Source organism: Tenrec ecaudatus, chromosome 2 (assembly GCF_050624435.1).
Source record: "Tenrec ecaudatus isolate mTenEca1 chromosome 2, mTenEca1.hap1, whole genome shotgun sequence".
NCBI classification, from domain to species: domain Eukaryota; kingdom Metazoa; phylum Chordata; class Mammalia; order Afrosoricida; family Tenrecidae; genus Tenrec; species Tenrec ecaudatus.
This window is the reverse complement of record NC_134531.1, coordinates 167,705,899-167,723,399: the sequence shown is the minus strand read 5'-3', so window position 1 is coordinate 167,723,399 and position 17,501 is coordinate 167,705,899. Positions and strand designations below refer to the sequence as shown.

The 17,501-nt window shown below is 41.7% G+C and overlaps 1 protein-coding gene across 2 annotated transcripts in view; it reads left to right on the top strand.

Annotated features, from left to right (window-relative positions):
• The window catches only part of HAVCR1 (hepatitis A virus cellular receptor 1), a 35,245-nt gene extending 31,967 nt beyond the window's left edge, over positions 1 to 3,278 (top strand). For both annotated transcript variants that reach the window (XM_075541884.1, XM_075541883.1), the window contains one exon: positions 1,399 to 3,278. In XM_075541884.1, coding sequence (XP_075397999.1) covers positions 1,399 to 1,504 — 106 coding nt within the window. In that variant the 3' untranslated portion in view covers positions 1,505 to 3,278. The remainder of the gene's footprint in view (positions 1 to 1,398) is intronic.
• Positions 3,279 to 17,501: the final 14,223 nt, after the last annotated feature.

Genomic DNA, 17,501 nt, shown 5'->3' with positions numbered 1-17,501 from the left:
ATCTAATTGTAAAGCACAATGGTTATTGTATAAGATGCGGAACTATCTAAGAAAGGAGAGACAGACTATCTTACGTATGTTAGGAACAGTTCCTCATCAGATGAGCTTCTTTACGGTTTCATGACACTCACTTGTTTTGAACCTCTTCACAGCCAAGCTGCTTCTCACACATCTGTGATCAATCTATTTACAGGACGTGGACATTTTCCGTCTCCTGTCTCTTTAATTGTCCTTAGTGGGGTTGCATTTTTCTCTGTGGCTGGCTGAAGGCTCAGTAGCTGCTGTAACTTTTCTGGTCACTCTCAGGTGATAGAAAGTCACTCTACTCAAATCACAAAAGTCCAGCTGCAGCAATAGGTTACTCTTGACCCTGACTTGGGTTTCCACTCTCAATTCTGGTTCTCGTGCAGCCCCGCAGGGGGAGTGTTTGCCCATTGAGCTGCCAGCCACAAAGCCAGCAACTCTAAGCCACCTGCTAGCAGAGGCTTTCTGAGCCTGGGAAGGGTTTGGCTCCGTGAGATCACAGGGACAATAGGGTCCTTATGAGTAGGCATCGACTTGATGGGAGTGAATTTGAGGTTTGTGACTTTTCACCCACCCCCACACAACCGTACCCAAACTGTAGACGATGCAGTTCCCCCAAAGCCGCTGTCCCATAGCAGCTTTCCATAACATGAATCCTTTAATCTTCAGTCCCTGACAGTTTGTCCCCTAAATGTGCATGTATGTCTGTGTTCTAAAAGTCACCTAACTGATGGCTTTGAAATTTTGGACCATGGTCCAGTACTCACTATTCTCTGATACATTTCTATATATTTGTCTACGTGAAGAAAGCAACCCATTAAATAGATGTAAAGATTTTCCTTAAAGGGTCACTACCCACAGCTGGCGAGTCCCAGTCAGGCGAGTCCTTAGTCACCTTGGAAATTCAGACCTTTAGTTTGAAGTCGGATATCTCCCTTTTTAGATTTCCATTTTTCTCTTCTACTGTATGAATGTGCTGAAGGACACTGGGCTGAGGTTGAATAACACTGCGTGATCGTCGCACTGTTGGGCAATGCACTATTTCCCAGCCTTCCAAGGCTGGAATCTCTAGGGAAGCAGACGGCTCCAGTTTTCTCCTGGGGAGGGGCTCTTGGGTGTGGTCTCCTTTTTCATTCGCACCCCTGAGCTTAAATACTAAGCCGCCAGAACTCCATCGTCAACTTAGTCCTTATTTCACAATTTTATTTTTGTCACCCCAGGTGGCGCTATTCTCCCTAGTCTAAGTGAATGAAGCGCTGGAGCCCCATGTAGCCAGTCTTACCTGTTCACTAGGGAATAAAAGTGATGCTCCTATTTCAAACATGGTCTGTTCTGTCCCTTACTCGCTTTACTTCTCAACAACTCTTTCTACAGAGTGGTCACATTTAACGCCCCTCAGACTGGAGCGTTGCAGAATGCAGCAGGCCGAGCAGAAGACAATGTCTACATTATCGAAGAGAATCTCTACGTCATGGATTGAGACCGATTGGCCCACCAGGGTTTTCTCCCCTGAGGACTGCAGAAGGCACTGATCACGGGTCAGACTTTGAAAGTCCAGAACAGTTTTTCTGTGTCATTTCCTCCTGGCATCCACCATGTCAGTGACATTGAGTTGCATGACCCCCCCAGCTTTAATCTGCATGCAAACATCCCCAGTGGGGAGATACTAACCACCTTCTGTGAACCCTAAAGTGGCTCAAGCATTCTGACCAGATCAGGAGCGCTTTCGTGAACACAAACGTTTTAGAATCAGATAGTTAAAAAACAAACAAACACTGCATAGAGCCGGACTGCTTCACAGGGTGTCCTAGTCTGGGCATCTTTATGGGCACAGAGATGCCACACCCTTTTTTCCTGTTCTTCAGCTGGTTGCTTCAAACTGTTGAGTTAGTCACTAATTTCAGCATCCCAGCTGGAGTCAACCATGGGGACGGAGTTCAGAACCTGGAGGCTTAGGAGGGTGCTTGCTCTCAGAGACGACATGTCCTATGCTATTCTCCAGGCGTCAAGCAAATGGATGGCTCCTCTGTGAACAAAGGCCTATGGGAAAATAGATTGGGAAACACTGTATACTACATTTCCTGACAGTGTTAGCCTGATCTTCCTCCACCCAGATGCTGCTTACTCTCCAGGATCTTCTGTCTTTAGCCAATAGGCATAAAGCTAAAGATTTAAAATGAAAATTCAGATGTGTGACCTCTCTGAACAGACCCTTTACATAACACACAGGGCTGCATTTTTCACTTGATTGGCTCATGCCCTCCAGCCTGCCAGGCAGTGATCTTCCCAGCCCTGGACCTGCTGTGCTCGCACGCACGTTTGCTCCATGCCTGCTGTGGGGGGGTTACTGCTCTGTTCTCCACCCACCTCCTGGGGATTTCGAATGCCTGTTACAGGCTCGAGGAACCTTTGTTGAATCTAGCATTCCCCAAACTCCTTTGAGTAGACAACTCATTCAGAGCATACTCCACTAGCAATCTGTGGCAGAGTATGTGGGAGCATGGGGGTGAACGGCTGACAGATATGCTTCTGCAACAGCAGCATATACCAGAAAACATTAGGGCTCATTTTGTTTAAAAGCCTAAAATTTCCCATCTGGTAAAAATGATTATTTCCATCGTTACTACTATATTTTGTATTATGGTAAATTTCAATGAGATGGTTCTTGGTAAAATTCTTTGAAAAGTACACACTACAAAAAGGAAAGGTTGTTTTTGTTTGTTTCTTGTCCCCCACCCAGCAGAACTTAGTAGCCAACTCAGCAGTACTGCACAGCCGGTACTTTCTGTGGGGTTGCAGTCAAGGCTCGAGGCTGTGTTGAACCTCTTGGTTTTAATAGTGTTTCTTATTTTGAAAACAAAAAGGATGCTCGGTTATTTGGTTTTGTGCAATTACTGTGGGATTGAGATGTACAGATTTGTCAATAGCTGCAGAGCAAGAATGGTTAAAAAGGGAGCCGAAGGAGCATTTGGTTAATGACATGAAATCCTTTTCTGTAAATACATCAGACTTGTAAAATGTATAGACTATTTTTGTTTTTGATACTCTGAAACACAATTGAGATTCTGTTACCTACAATCTGTCTGGGCCACTAGGTCCCTGGTGTAATGCAGACTGCATAGTTAAGATTAGGCAATTTTGCACAGTTTAGACAAACAACAGAACTGATCTTTCACGATGGCATGAGGGGTACTTAGTGCCTGCCTTGTTTCATTTGTATGTACACTCACCAATAAAAGAATTTTCAAGTTGCAGACTGACTTGCTATCTTCTCAGGTTTATCAGGAGTTAGTTTGGCTCTGAAAGTCACAGCAGGTATAAAGGGATTGAGACTCATTAATTCTTCAAGTGCTGGGATGTGACACAGAGGATCCTGAATGCCACTTCCCAAGGACCTCACATTTAATAGAGAAGGAACACAAAATCCATTATTGCCGGTGTTAATTAATGCTAAGAAAATATGATACAGCAGGGCCACTCAACTTGTGGCACTGACATCTCCAAAATTCCAAAACCAAGCTCGCTGAGTATGTTGGAACTCACGATTGAATCACTGTGTCAGTCAATCTTGTTTTTTGCTGCCCCCACTACTTTACCAAGCATGGTGTCCTTTGTGATGGTCTGGCTTCTCCTAATGAATATGTCCGAAGTGAGAGAGACAAAGTCTTGCCATCCTCGCTTCTAAGGAACATTCTAACAGTCCTTCCAAGATAGATCTGTTTGTTCTTTTGGCATTCCACAGTCCTTTGAATCTTCATCTCCAGCACCACAATCCAAATAGATCCATTCTTCAGGCTTCCTTAGTCAATGTCCAACTTTCACATGCATTTGAGGCAACTGAAAATACCAAGACTTGAGTCAGGCGCGTCTGAGTCCTCCAAGTGACATCCTCGGTCTTCAGTACATTTAAAGATGATGCAGCAGAGTTAGCCAAGCCATGCATCTTTGGATCTCTTGACTCTTGCTTTCATGAGCATTGATTATGGACCCAATCAAGATAAAATCCTTGACAAATTAAATCTTTTTTCTATTTATCATGCTGTTATCTATTTGTCCAATCGTGAGGTTTTCTTTATAGACCCCATAGCATCGAGTAAAATTGCCTCTTTAGAGTTTCCTAGACTTAAAATATTCTCTGGGGCAAATGGCCTAATTTTCTCCCTGCAGAGTAACCGGTGGGTACAAATTGCTGATTTTCTGATTAACAGCTCAGCCCAGACCCTACTACACCAAGTCTCTTTGGTACTGAAATTTGGGGTCAGATAATTCTTTATTGTAGGATGCTGTTCTGTACATAGTAGGCTGTCGATCAGCATCTTTGTCCTCTACCCTGCAAATGCTAGTAGCAGCCTGTGCCCCTAATTCTGACAACCCCAAATCCTTCCAAATCCCAAACCCAAATGGTTGCCATTGAGTCGGTTCTAACCCAGAGGGACCTTCCAGGACAAAGCAGAACTTCCCGAGGGTTTCTAAGGCGGAAGGTTGATATGGACTCACACTGTCACATCTTCCTCCCACACAAAACATCTCCAAAGCGAGCCCAGTACTATTGAGTTGATGGCAACTAAGTGTTCATAAAGTACCTTTAAACATTGCCAAATGTCCCCTGAGAGGCAAAAGTACTAGAGCAGTAGGATATATGTGGGGACAGTGGGTGGAGAATGGTGTGGGCTTCGCTAGGTAGGTTAGGGACCCCCTGTGGGAAAGAGGAGACATTTAAGTTGAAACTGGAAGGATGAATAGGGGGCGGCCACATGAAGCTCTGACAACAGGAGCACCCCCCCCCCGCCCCCCCAATGTAAAAGCTCCGTGGCAAGGAAAAGCTTGTGTATTTAGAGGGAGGATGTTTGGTGTGATCTAAGGAACAAAGGTTGTCAATGTGGCCGGAACAACATAACCTATTGCCTCCAGGGCCTCAGACATCTTCATACCTCTGTTCTGCTCACACTGCTGTCTTGCTGGGATTTAACAGCATTGTTTTATGCTCATTAACTTTAAGCTCTGGTAGTTCAAAAGTTAAGCTAGGGAAAAGTGTGGAGGTTCCACTCTACCAGCACCTCCAAGGGGGAAAAACAGACCTTGCACTCTGATCCCTTAGGGATTCTAGCGTAGAACACGCCCTGAGGCAGTTCTCGTCTGTCACACAGGGTCACTGAATCAACTTGATGGCACCTGACAACAGAGCGGGGACTATCAAACACGAGGCAGACCTTCAAGTGATGGATTGATACAGTGTCAGCAACAATGAACTTAAACACAATCGTGGGGACTGTGCAGGACCATGTGATATCGTTCAGTTGTTCACAGGGTCACGATAAGTTGGAACCAACTGCACAAAACAGATACTATCTACTCAATCACAGGTTTGATTCATTCACGTTCACTGCCATTGAGTCAAATCTGACTCATAGTGACCCTAGAGTGCAAAGTACAACTGCCCTTGGGGTTTCTGAGACGGTAAACCTAATGGGAGCAGAAAGCCTCAGCTTTCCAGCGAAGAGCAGCTGGTGCCACTAGGGCTCCTTTATCTATCTATCTATCTATCTATCTATCTATCTATCTATCTATCTATCTATCTATCTACCAATATATATATCATATATATCAATAAAGTAGATATCTCAAGTGGATGTATCAAGTGGATACACCCACACAGATATACATAGATATATGTAAAACTCAACCATTTAAAAGCCTGCTACAGTCTTAACTGAAATCAGCTCCTGCTCTGCCTAACATAGCTTCTCAAAGCTTGAGGAGAGTGGCCTCAGCTGCTGCTGGGTTGAGGGCAACCAGAGAAGACTTGGTACCGGAGTGAGGAAGAGAGGAGAGGAGAGCAGCGTGGTTGGGGTGACAAGGAAAGAGGTGCAGAGGAATCTTGTCAGTGAGAGGCTTTCCCAGGGCTGGTGAGAGCCCCCAGTGCTAACACAGAGGGTTCTAGAAGGAGCTGGGAAAGGTTCCAAAGCCGGGCGGATTGTGCTACTCCCTCTTCTCACGCACCTTTGAGAGGCTGTAGTTGAGAGATGGGAGCTGAGTTTAGAGCAGTGGCTCTCAACCTTCCTGACGCCGCGGCCCCTTCACACGGTTCCTCAGGTGGTGGTGACCCCTCCCCCCCCAACCATAAGATGATTTTCGTTGCTACTTCATAACTATAATTTTGCTACTGTTATGAATTGGGAAACCCCTGTGAAAGGGTCGTTCAAGCCCCAAAGGGGTCACAACCCACAGGTTGAGAACTGCTGCTTTAGATGGTTCACACATGGGTTTTTAAATAGTTAATGAGTTGTACTTTTAAAACCAACTATACATCAGTTTCATGGTTAAATGCATATTACTTAGGGTGATTAAAATCAAAGTCAATGAACCTAAAGCGACGTGCACAAAAACAGTCAAAAGGACACTGTAAGTATGACAAAGGATGTGAAGGTTTTGAAGCTACCTGAAGGTGAGAGGCATTAGGCTGGTTCAACTGGGAGCTTGTTAGAATGTAGATTCCTGGCCCTACTCTGAGGGCTTCTGATTAGCAAGCTGGGCATGTTCTAGTTTATGAAGTGGACTGTGTGTTCAATATATTTCATAAATATATTAAGCAAATTATTATATTTGTTTAAGTTGAAGAAGACAAGTGATTATAAGTTTTCATTAAGAATAAGTAGAAATAAGAGCATGCAATTGTTCTTCCATTTCACTTATTTCAGACGCAAATTTTGGAAACCGAACACGAACAATTTATTTTGCGAAGATCGGAGCCCAAAGCTCTGTCTGATGTCTGGCTTCCGTGGCAAGAGAGCTATATTGGTGGCAGTCCTAGGAACAAGATGTCTGGGCATTGCCTCGCTCTGGTAAAGCTTCCTGGGGAGCTGGTCCACAGCTGTATCGCTGACTTGGTTCCTGGGTGTTGGAAGAACGAAATAATTCCCCATCCGATCTGTCAAATAAGCAAAGAATAAAGTCCCCTTACATCAGGAAATAAGTGCACTAAGGTAACCTTTGCTGTTTGTGTCCCTCACTGCTGAGCGGGACTTCCTCTGCTCGAGCGACCCGCACCTGGCTGAGCCTCGAGAAGACTGATGACTGATGCACACTTTTAAAGGAGTATTTAAATATTTTAGTGGTAAACATATATTTGACATTTCAACATATATAACTCAGCGATAGTCATGTTCATCATGCTGCACAGCCATCGCCACTACCGATTTCCAAATTTTTCCGTCACCCTTAACAGAAGATCCGCATATGATAACCAATGTCTCCCTCTCTCCCCTCTCTAGGGCCCCTGTGAACCACTAGTAACGTTTCTCTAGATATTTTCCTGTGCGAGCTATTTCACATAAGTCAGATAATACAGTGTTTTCCATTTAAAATGGACATAAGAAAGAAGGTCTGTATTGAATTTTCTAACTTTAGTTGACCCTTAATTCAAGAAATAATTTTCGTGCACCTGCCATACACAAGCACTTTAATGATTAAGAATGGGAGAAAATACAGGTGTAAATATGACCTTGGATCAGGCAATGGTTTCTTAGGTATGACATCAAAAGCAGGAGCAACCAAAGAAAATACAGATAAGCTGAACTTCACAAAATTAAAACATTTTGTACATCCAAGGATACTCTCGAGAAAGTAAAGAGGTAGCCTAAAGAATGGTAGAAAACATTTACAAATTATATATATGACAAAGGTCTAATATCTACAATATATGAAGAATGTGTATGACTCAACCCCCCAAAACAGCAATAGCCCCGTTAAGCATCATTGTTGTTAAAGGCTGTTGAACAAGTTCTTACTCAGAACAACCCAATCTACAACAGAATGAAACACTGCCAAATCCTGCAATATGCTCCATAATTGTAATATTTGAGCCTATTGTTGCAACCACTTTTTAATCCTTCTAATTGAGGATCTTCCTCTTGTTGCTGACACTCTGTTTTACCAAGCATGGTGCTATTCTTTGGGACAAGTCCTTCCTGCTAATGTATCAAAGTATGTGAGATAAAGTCTCCCTATCCTTATTTCTAAGGAGCATACTGTATGGCCATACATTCCCTGAACAGATTTGCTGTTATTTAAAATTTTTTTTATCTGCTTGTTAATTTTGTACCAATACTCAAATGCATCAATTTTATACAGTCTTCTTTACTAATTGTCCAGCATTCACACGCATAGGATGTGACTGAGAATGCTATGGCTCGGGTCAGTTGCACATCAGTCCTCAATGGGACATACTTGCTCTTTGGTACATTAAAGAGTACAGGAGATTGGCCTAATGCAGCACGTCTTTGGATGTCTTGTCTGCTGCTTCCATGAGCATTAATTGTGGATGCAAGCAAAATGAAATCCTTGACGGCTTTCATCTTTTCTCTGTTTATCATGTGCTGCTTGTTGGTCCAGTTGTGAGGATTTTGTTTTTCTTTACATTGAATTATAATCCATACTAAAAGCTGGAGTCTTTGATTTTCATCAATAAATGTTCCAAGTCCTCCTCACTTTCGATAAGTAAGGTTGTTAACCAGGTTTGCTCTGATCCTGAAGCTGAGTATGGTGGAAGGATACACTTGTTTCTGATTGAACAAGCCTTGTAGTATCCTTGTTCTGTTTGAACAATCACCACTTCGCACATATACAGATAGCACCTGAACACAATGAAATGTTCTAGAATTCCCATTCTTTGTAATGCTAGCCATAGTTTGTGACGATGTACACAGTCCAATCACATTGCATAGTCAATAAAATAGGAGTTAACATCTTTCTGGTATTCTCTATTTGGGTCAAGACCCCTGTATCCTCAGTAATGATATCCCTTGTTCCACATCCACTTCTGAATCCAGTTTGAATTTATGGCAGCCAATTGTCTATGCACTGTTTTAACTGTCCGTCTGCAACCCTGACCCATCTGTCAGTTTATTGTACTGTAGTGGTTTGTGTATTGCTTTGATGCTGGAAGCTTTGGTATCTTAAATACCATTCGCATCTTAAATACCATCAGAATCACCCATGGTGGACTGGTTTCAGCAGCGCTTCCAGACTAAGGCAGAATGGAAAGAAGAAATAAGTAGTCTATTTCTGAGAGGTTAACTACTGAAAATTCTATGCACAGCAGCATGACATTTTCAGATATAATGCAGAAGATGAACTGTTTGTGTTGGAAGGCATTGAAAATATTACTGAGGAAGATTTGCTTTTTCTAGGGGAACAGACCTTAATCAGGTGAATGGAGCAAGGGTCTTAGTATCTTCATTAGAAGATATTGCATAATTCAAAATGAGAAGAAAGAGATGAAAATATCAGTTAACAATCATATGGAATATACCAAATTAAAATCTTGGAAGATTGGAAATCATCACAAATTAAATGGGACACACAAAGGTTGATATCCTAGTGATCAGTGAGTTCAAATGGATTGGTTTGGGGATTTTGAGTCAGACAATCATATGGTTTACTATGCTGGGAATGACAAATTCAAGAATAGCATCACATTCATCATCAAGAACATTTCAAGATGTATCTTGTACAATGCTAAATGTGATGGGATAATATCTATTTGGCTCAAGGGAAGATCATTTAATACAATTATTACTCATACTGATACACCAACCACTAAAGTCAATGATGAAGAAATTGTAGAAGCCTACCAACTTCTGTCTAAAATGAGCCAAACATGCAGCTTTTAAGATGCATTGATAATTATTAGTAATTTGAATGTGAAAGTGGCAAAGTTTCACATGTATCTGTAGAAAGAGACAAATAGAGAAGCTCAATATTCTGAGTCAAAACAAGACCAAGAGCTGATGTGGGACAGACCATCAACTGCTCATATGAAAGTTCAGCTTGAAGCTGAAGAAAATGAAAGCAAGTCCATACGAGTCAAAATGCCCCTGAAGTACATCTGACCTGGATTTAGGAATATCGTAGGAAGGTCTTTGACACATTGAACACTAATGATGAGCGAAGACCAGGTGAGCTGTAGGATGTCATCGACAATAGAACATGCTAAGAAAGTGAAAGGGTCATAAAAAGACAGGAGAGAAGGAAAAACCGAAGATAATGTCAGAGAAGAATCTGAAACCTACCCTAAAAACGCAGAGTGGCTGATGTAAATGGGAGAACTCATGAAGTAACAGAGCTGAACAAAAGACTTCTAAGAATTCAAAGTTAGACATTATAACCAAATGCATAAGGACATGGATTAATAGAACCAAACAATAGAATATGTTTAACATTTCTCAAGTTGAAAGAACTGTAGGCATTCTAGCCTAAAGTTACAATCTTAAGAATTCTGTGGGGGAAATATTGAATGATGCAGGAAGCATTAAAAGAATATGGAAGTAATGAACAAAGGTACTGTAGCAAAAATAATTGGTTGATAACCAACAATTTCAAGGGGCAGAATATGATCAAGAGCTGATGATATTCACGGAAGAAGTCCAAGTTGCACTGAAAGCAGTAGCAATAAGCACAATGCTGGGAATGTATGGAATCCCAACCGAAAAGTTTAAACAAACTAAAATGGACTTGGAGTCTTTAGTGATAAGCAAGTTTATCTTAAAATATCAAATAACAACAAATAATTCATGTTCGCCTCTAAGGAGCACTCTGGCCATACGTCTTCAAAGAGAGCGATTTGTCCTTTTAGCAACCCATGATACTTTGAATATTTTTCTCCAGCACCACAATTCAAATGTATTGATTCTTCTTTGGTCTGCCTTATTCAATGACCAACTTCACATGCACAGGAATCACTTGAAAATACTCTGGCTTGGAGCAGGTACATCTTAGTCATCAGAGGAACATCCTCGCTTTTCAAAGCTCTGAAGAGGTCTAGTGCAGCAGGTTTAGCAAGGCAGCTCACCCTTTGATCTCTTGAGGGTGTTCCAATGAGCACTGATTGTGGATCCAAGCAAAACAAAATTCTTGACAATTTTAACCTTGTCTCCGTTTCCAATGATGTTACCGATTGTTGCAGTTGCGAGGACTCTGGTCTTCACATTGAGTTGTAATCAGCTGATGACTGTAAGACTGGATCTTCATCAGCAAGTGTTTCAAGTCCTCCTGACTTCAGCAAGCAAGGTTGTGTCATCTGCAATCGAAGGAGGCTAATGTGACTTCCTCCAACCCTGAGGCTGTATTCTGCATACAATCCCACTTATTATTTGCTTGGCATACAGATTGAATACATATGGTGAGAGGAGACGACCCTGACACACAACCTTCCTCATTTAAAACCATGCAATATCCCCTTGTTTTGTTCCTATGACTGCTTCTTGATCCATGAACAAGTTCTGAATGAGTACAAATAGAGTTTTGGAAGTCCCATTCTTCTCCTGCTTATCCATAGATTGCCATGATTCACATAGTCATGTACCTTGGCATAATCAAGAAAACACAAGTAAACACCTTTCTGATGTTCTCTGCTTTCAGCCAAGGTCTATTGACATCAGCAAATATATTTTTTGTTCCACATCCTCTCTAAATCCAGCCTTGAATCTTCCACTTTTTATTTTCTGTCAATACCTTCTTTGCTGCTCCTGACCATGTTCAAATTCCCCATCCTTAATTAACCAACAAACAAGCCTGTGTGATCACAAGGTGTCGATGGGATCAGGCATCAAAGAACAAAAATAATATCATTGTGAATGAGGGGGAGTGCAGAGTGGAGACCCAAAGCCTACATAGAGGCAACTGGACATTCCCTTACAGAAGGGTCGCGGGAGATCTGCCAGTCAGGGTGCAGTGTAGCAACGATGAAACACACAACTTTCCTTTAGTTATTTAATGCTTCCCCCTCCCACCCCCATCATGATCCCAATTCTACCTTACAAATCTGGCTAGAGCAGAGGGTGTACACTGGTACAGATCAGAGTTGGAATCACAAAGAATCCGGGACTGACAAACCCCTTAGGACCAATAATGAGAGTAGAGATACCAGAGGGTAAGGGGAAGGTGGGGGGAAGTGGGGGACTGATCATAAGGATCTACATATAACCCCTTCCTTGGGGGACAGACAACAGAAAAGTGGGTGAAGGTGATGTCAGACAGTGTAAGACACGACAAAATAATAATAATCTATAAATTATCAAGAGTTCATGAGGGAGGGGTGTGTAGAGGGAGGGGAAAATGAGGAGCTGATACCAAGGGCTCAAGTATAAAGAAAATGTTTTGAAAATGATGATGATAACAGATGTACAAATGTGCTTGAGACAATGGATGTATGTATGGATTGTGATAAGAATTGTATGAGCCCCAATAAAAGGATTTTAAAAATATATACAACTAAGTGACAAATGAAAGTCACTAACAATTTTCACTTTAAAAACCTCTAGCTATGACCCTTTCTCTTTTCTTCACTACTGAGCCAAACTTTTCTGTTCCAAATATCCATTTTCCTACCTCCATTTGCTTGATAAAGTAACATAATGTAAATTCTGGTCTCAGCCCTCTAAGGATGCCACCAGTCGAAAGTTCAATGTAACTTTTGTGGTTGTTTCTCAATCCTTATCAAATGTGACCTTTCTGTGGCACTTGACCCTACTCACCATACCATCACTCTTACAACACTTTCCCCGCCGCTAAGAAGTTGCACTATATGTTTTGTTTTCCTTCCTATTTCTCTACGTTTGTTCTTAGTATTTGTAGCTGGGGCTCCTTTCTTCCTCTCTTTAAGTATAGATGTTCTACTTTGTCCCCAGCCTACTGTTTCCTTGACGTCTTTTCCCTCGAGACTTCCACTATTGTGTTGCAGCCCGATATTCTAATGGTCTGAGGTCTCATTCTAAAATTCCTGTTGAACATTTCCACCCGATAATCTCACTGGTGGTGGTGATGAATTATTATAATTCTACAGTGGTAGAATTGTTCCCTTCAATGTTTGACCAGTGTGCTTCATGCAGAGAAATCACCCACTTGTCAGCAGAGGCTTGCATGTTGCCATGGTGCTGACCAGGTTTCCACAGACCTTCCAAACTTAAGACAGACGAAGAAGAAAGGCCTGGTGATATACTTCAAACCATTAGTTGGTGAAAGCCATATTGATTACAATGGAATAGAGTTTCATCCCCAATCACGCATGGGGATGTTGTAGGGCTGGGCTGTGTTTTCCCCCATCATCTTATATAAATACATATGTACATGACTCTATTTAGACTTCTGTAAGTGCTCTTTGCCTCCTAGTTCATTCCTTAATTTCCTTTGACTTTCCTCTTGTCCCAATATCATGCTCAGGCTTCATTTGGGTTTCAGTAATTCCTCTTGGTTACATTGCCCTTGATCAGTCCCTACAAGGCCTCTTACACCCTCCTTGCCACTGATTTGGATAACTTGTTCCCTTGTCCCTGGGTTTGTTAATACCACTTTCTTTCCCCCACCTTCCCCTCTCCTACCCTGTTTCCCAGAAAATAAGGCAGTGTCTTATATTAACTTTTGCTCCCAAAGATGCACTAGGTCTTATTTTCAGGGGACGTCTTATTTTTCCATGAAGAAAAATACAGTACACATTTATTGTTTTATTAAGAGACCTCGCACTTCCTGTTTGCTCCAGCTGCGCTGTGGCCAACAGTGAGCTGCGCAGCGGCGCCCACTGCTACAGTCCAGAGTCCAGAGTTACGGTAGCTTGGGGGGGGGCCTTATATTTCAGCGAGAGGCAAAACTGTAAGTAGGTCTTATTTTCGGGGGATGTCTTACTTTCTGGGAAAGAGGGTGTGTCTCCTCCCAAACTGTTGGTCCCGTTGCTTTCTCCTCCGGATTGTTTCTCTAGCCTATCTTACCTAGATAGACCTGCAGAGAAAATAAAATGCACAAAAACAATACAGCAAAACAAAAGAAAACAACAACGACAAAAAATGACCCAAAAAGCACCTGTAAATAGTTCAAGGTCTGTTTCTTGAACTTTAGGAGTATTTTCTGGTTGAGTCTGATGGCATGCTATGCCATGGCCCCAAAGTCTATTTTTGGTAGTCCCTCGGGACTTCCTTGCTCTACTCCCTTAGCTGTTCTGTTGCACTTCCTTAGTGTTTTACTCGGTGTGGTGGGGTCAGAGCAGGCTCAAGTCCTACACTCTGTCTCCAGTGTTGTCCCCTGAACCTACAGTATCTTACTGACCATCAAGTTTCATGTTTTCTAAGATTCAGTTTTATCCCACATTTTCTCCTAATTTATCCTGGGTTTCTGAAATGATCCCTTTTATAGTACTACTGGTAACTGGACCAATGGTCTCAGAGTTGTGAAGACTGATATTCAAGAGATCTGTTAGTCCATTGGATTAAACTTTTCTCCTCTTTGTTATTCCTTGTTCCACATCCTTTTCTGAAACCAGGCTAAATCTCTGGCAGCTCCCTGTCAATATATTTCTGCAAGAGTTGTTGGATAATTTTTAGCAATATATGTGATATCAACGATATGGTTGTATAATTTGAGTAGTCTATTGGGTCACCCTTTTTAATTAATAATTTTATTGGGGGAATCTTACAAATCTTATAATAATCCATCATTCAATTTTATTAAACACACTTGTACATATGTTGCCATCAACATTTCCAAAACATTTTCTTTCTACTTGAGCCCTTGGTATCAGCTTCTCTTTTTTTCTCCCTCCCTTCCTGTGTCACCTTTTGTGTTAGTCTGAGTAGACTAGAGAAACAAATTAATAGAAACTCATATAAAGAAAAATATATACAAGAACAATTGAGTATTGAGAAAACATCCCAGCCCAGTCCAGATATTAGCCCATATGTCTGATACCATTTATAATTCCTCTTCAGACTCAATGAAACACATGCAATGATGCCAAATGCAGGAAAGTCACAGGTGGAAAATCCAGTGGGTGAGAAATATTGTGTATCCAGTGGCAGTAGAAGCACGTCAGTGCTGGCAGGGTCTCCATGTGGCTCCTTCAGCTCCAGGGCTCTAGCATAGCTCCATGTGTCTTGTCAAATGCAATAACTCCCAGGGAGTGAGTGTGTGTACCGCCTCCAGCGAGCTATTTATCGCCTTTGCGCCTCCAAATGAGGTCATCAAGATGTGACCTAATTGATAGGCTAAACTCCACCCCTTCATTCTTGTCTCAAATTGACAACAGATTATATAACTGCCAAACCCTTTTTTGTAGTGAGTATAAATGTAAATCTCTCCCAGTCAGTTGGGTAGGTAGATGTCTTTCAAATTTCTTGGTATAGATGAATGAGTGCTTCCAGTGCTTCATCAACCTGTTGAAACATTTCAATTGGTATTCCATGAATTCTTGGAGCCTGTTTTTGCCTAAGGCTTTCAATTTAGTTTGTACTTCATTCAGTACCATTGGTTTTTATTCATATTCTGCCACTTGAAGGGGTATAATATCGGGGGGAAAAAAGAGGACTTGATACAAAGGGCTTAAGTGGAGAGCAAATGCTTTGAAAATGATGAGGGCAAAGAATATACAGATGTGTTTTATACAATTGATGTATGTATGCATTGTGATAAGAGTTGTATGAGTCCCTAATAAAATGCGTTAAAAAAAGAAAGGATATAATATCAATGAGTTACTTTTTATACAGTTCTGTGTATTCTCAGAATATTTTTGATGCTTCCAGAATATTTTTTCCATAAAGTCTTTCAATATTGAAATCTGATGCTTGAATTTTTTCATAAGTTCTTTCAGTTTAAGATATGCTGGGTATATTCTAACTTTTCAGTATTCTAACTCTAGGTCCTTATACATTTCATTTTTTTTTCTTCTTTTACATTTTATTAGGGACTCCAACAACTCTTACCACAATCCATACATATACATACATCAATTGTACAAAGCACACCCATACACTCCCTGTCCCAATCACTCTCAAGGCATTTGCTCTTCACCTAAGCCCCTTGCATCAGGTCCTCCTTTTTTTCCCCCCCTCCCTCCCTTTTCCCCCCTCCCTCATATGCCCTTGGTAATTTATACCTCGTTATTTTGTCATATCTTGCCCTATTCGGGGTCTCCCTTCCCCCCTTCTCTGCTGTCCCTCTCCCAGGGAAGAGGTCACATGTGGCTCCTTGTAATCAGTTCCCCCTTTCCAACCCACTCACCCTCCACTCTCCCAGCATCATCCCTCACGCCCTTGGTCCTGGAGGTATCATCCACCCTGGATTCCCTGTATCTCCAACCCTCCTATGTACCAGTGTACAGCCTCTGTCCTATCCAGCCCTGCAAGGTAGAATTCGGATCATGGTAGTTGGGGGGAGGAAGCATCCAGGATCTGGGGGAAAGCTGTGTTCTTCATCGATACTACCTCACACCCTAATTAACCCATCTCCTCTCCTAAGCCCCTCTATGAGGGGATCTCCATTGGCTGACACTTGGGCCTTGGGTCTCCACTCTGCACTTCCCCCTTCATTTAATATAATATATATATATACACATACATATATACATATACACATAAATACACATACATACACACACTTATATCTTTTTTTTTTTTTTGCATGATGCCTTATATCTGGTCCCTTGGGCACCTCGTGATCGCACTGGCCGGTGTGCTTCTTCCATGTGGGCTTATTTGTTTCTGAGCGAGATGGCCACTTGTTCACCTTCAAGCCTTTAAGACCCCAGACACTATCTCTTTTGATAGCCGGGCACCATCAGCTTTCTTCACCACATTTGTTTATGCACCCATTTGTCTTCAGCGATCCTATCATGGAGGTGTGCTGTCAATGATATGATTTTTTGTTCTTTGATGCCTGGTAACTGATCCCTTTGGGACCACTCGATCACACAGGCTGGTGTGTTCTTCCATGTGGACTTTGTTGCTTCTGAGCTAGATGGCCGCTTGTTTATCTTCAAGCCTTTAAGACCCCAGTCACTATCTCTTTTGATAGCCGGGCACCATCAGCTTTCTTCACCACATTTACTTGTTCACCCATGTTGGCTCCAGCTGTTGTGTCGGGAGAGTGAGCATCATAGAGTTCCAATTTAATAAAAGAAGGTATTCATGCATAGAGGGAGTGTTTGAGTAGAGGCCCAAGGTCCTTCTTCCACCTTAATACTGACCTATAAATATAGACACAAAGATCTATTTTGTGTCTATATTTATACATTTCATTTTAATAATTAGCTTTGTCTTCTCAAACTGCCCTTTGAACATTCTGTTCAGTTCTGTGACTTTGTCATTTATTCCATTTGCTTTAGCGACTCTATGACTGAAAAAAAGTGTCAGCATCTCTTCTGACTTCCATTTTTATCTTTTCTTTCTTTCCTGTCTTTTCAATAACCTTTTTCTTTCTTCATGTATAATGTTGCTCCATAGCATAGCAACTCTTGTGTCTTTAGTGTTTAATGCATCAAATCTGTTTTTGAGATGCTCTCAAAATCCGGATGGGAAATAGTCAAGGTTGTATCTTAGCTCTTATGGACTTGTTTTAGTTTTTAAAGCTTCAACCTGAATTTACATATGAACAATTGATTATATGTTTCACAGTCAGCCCCTGGCCTGGTTTTAGCTACTCACATTGAGCTCCTCCAT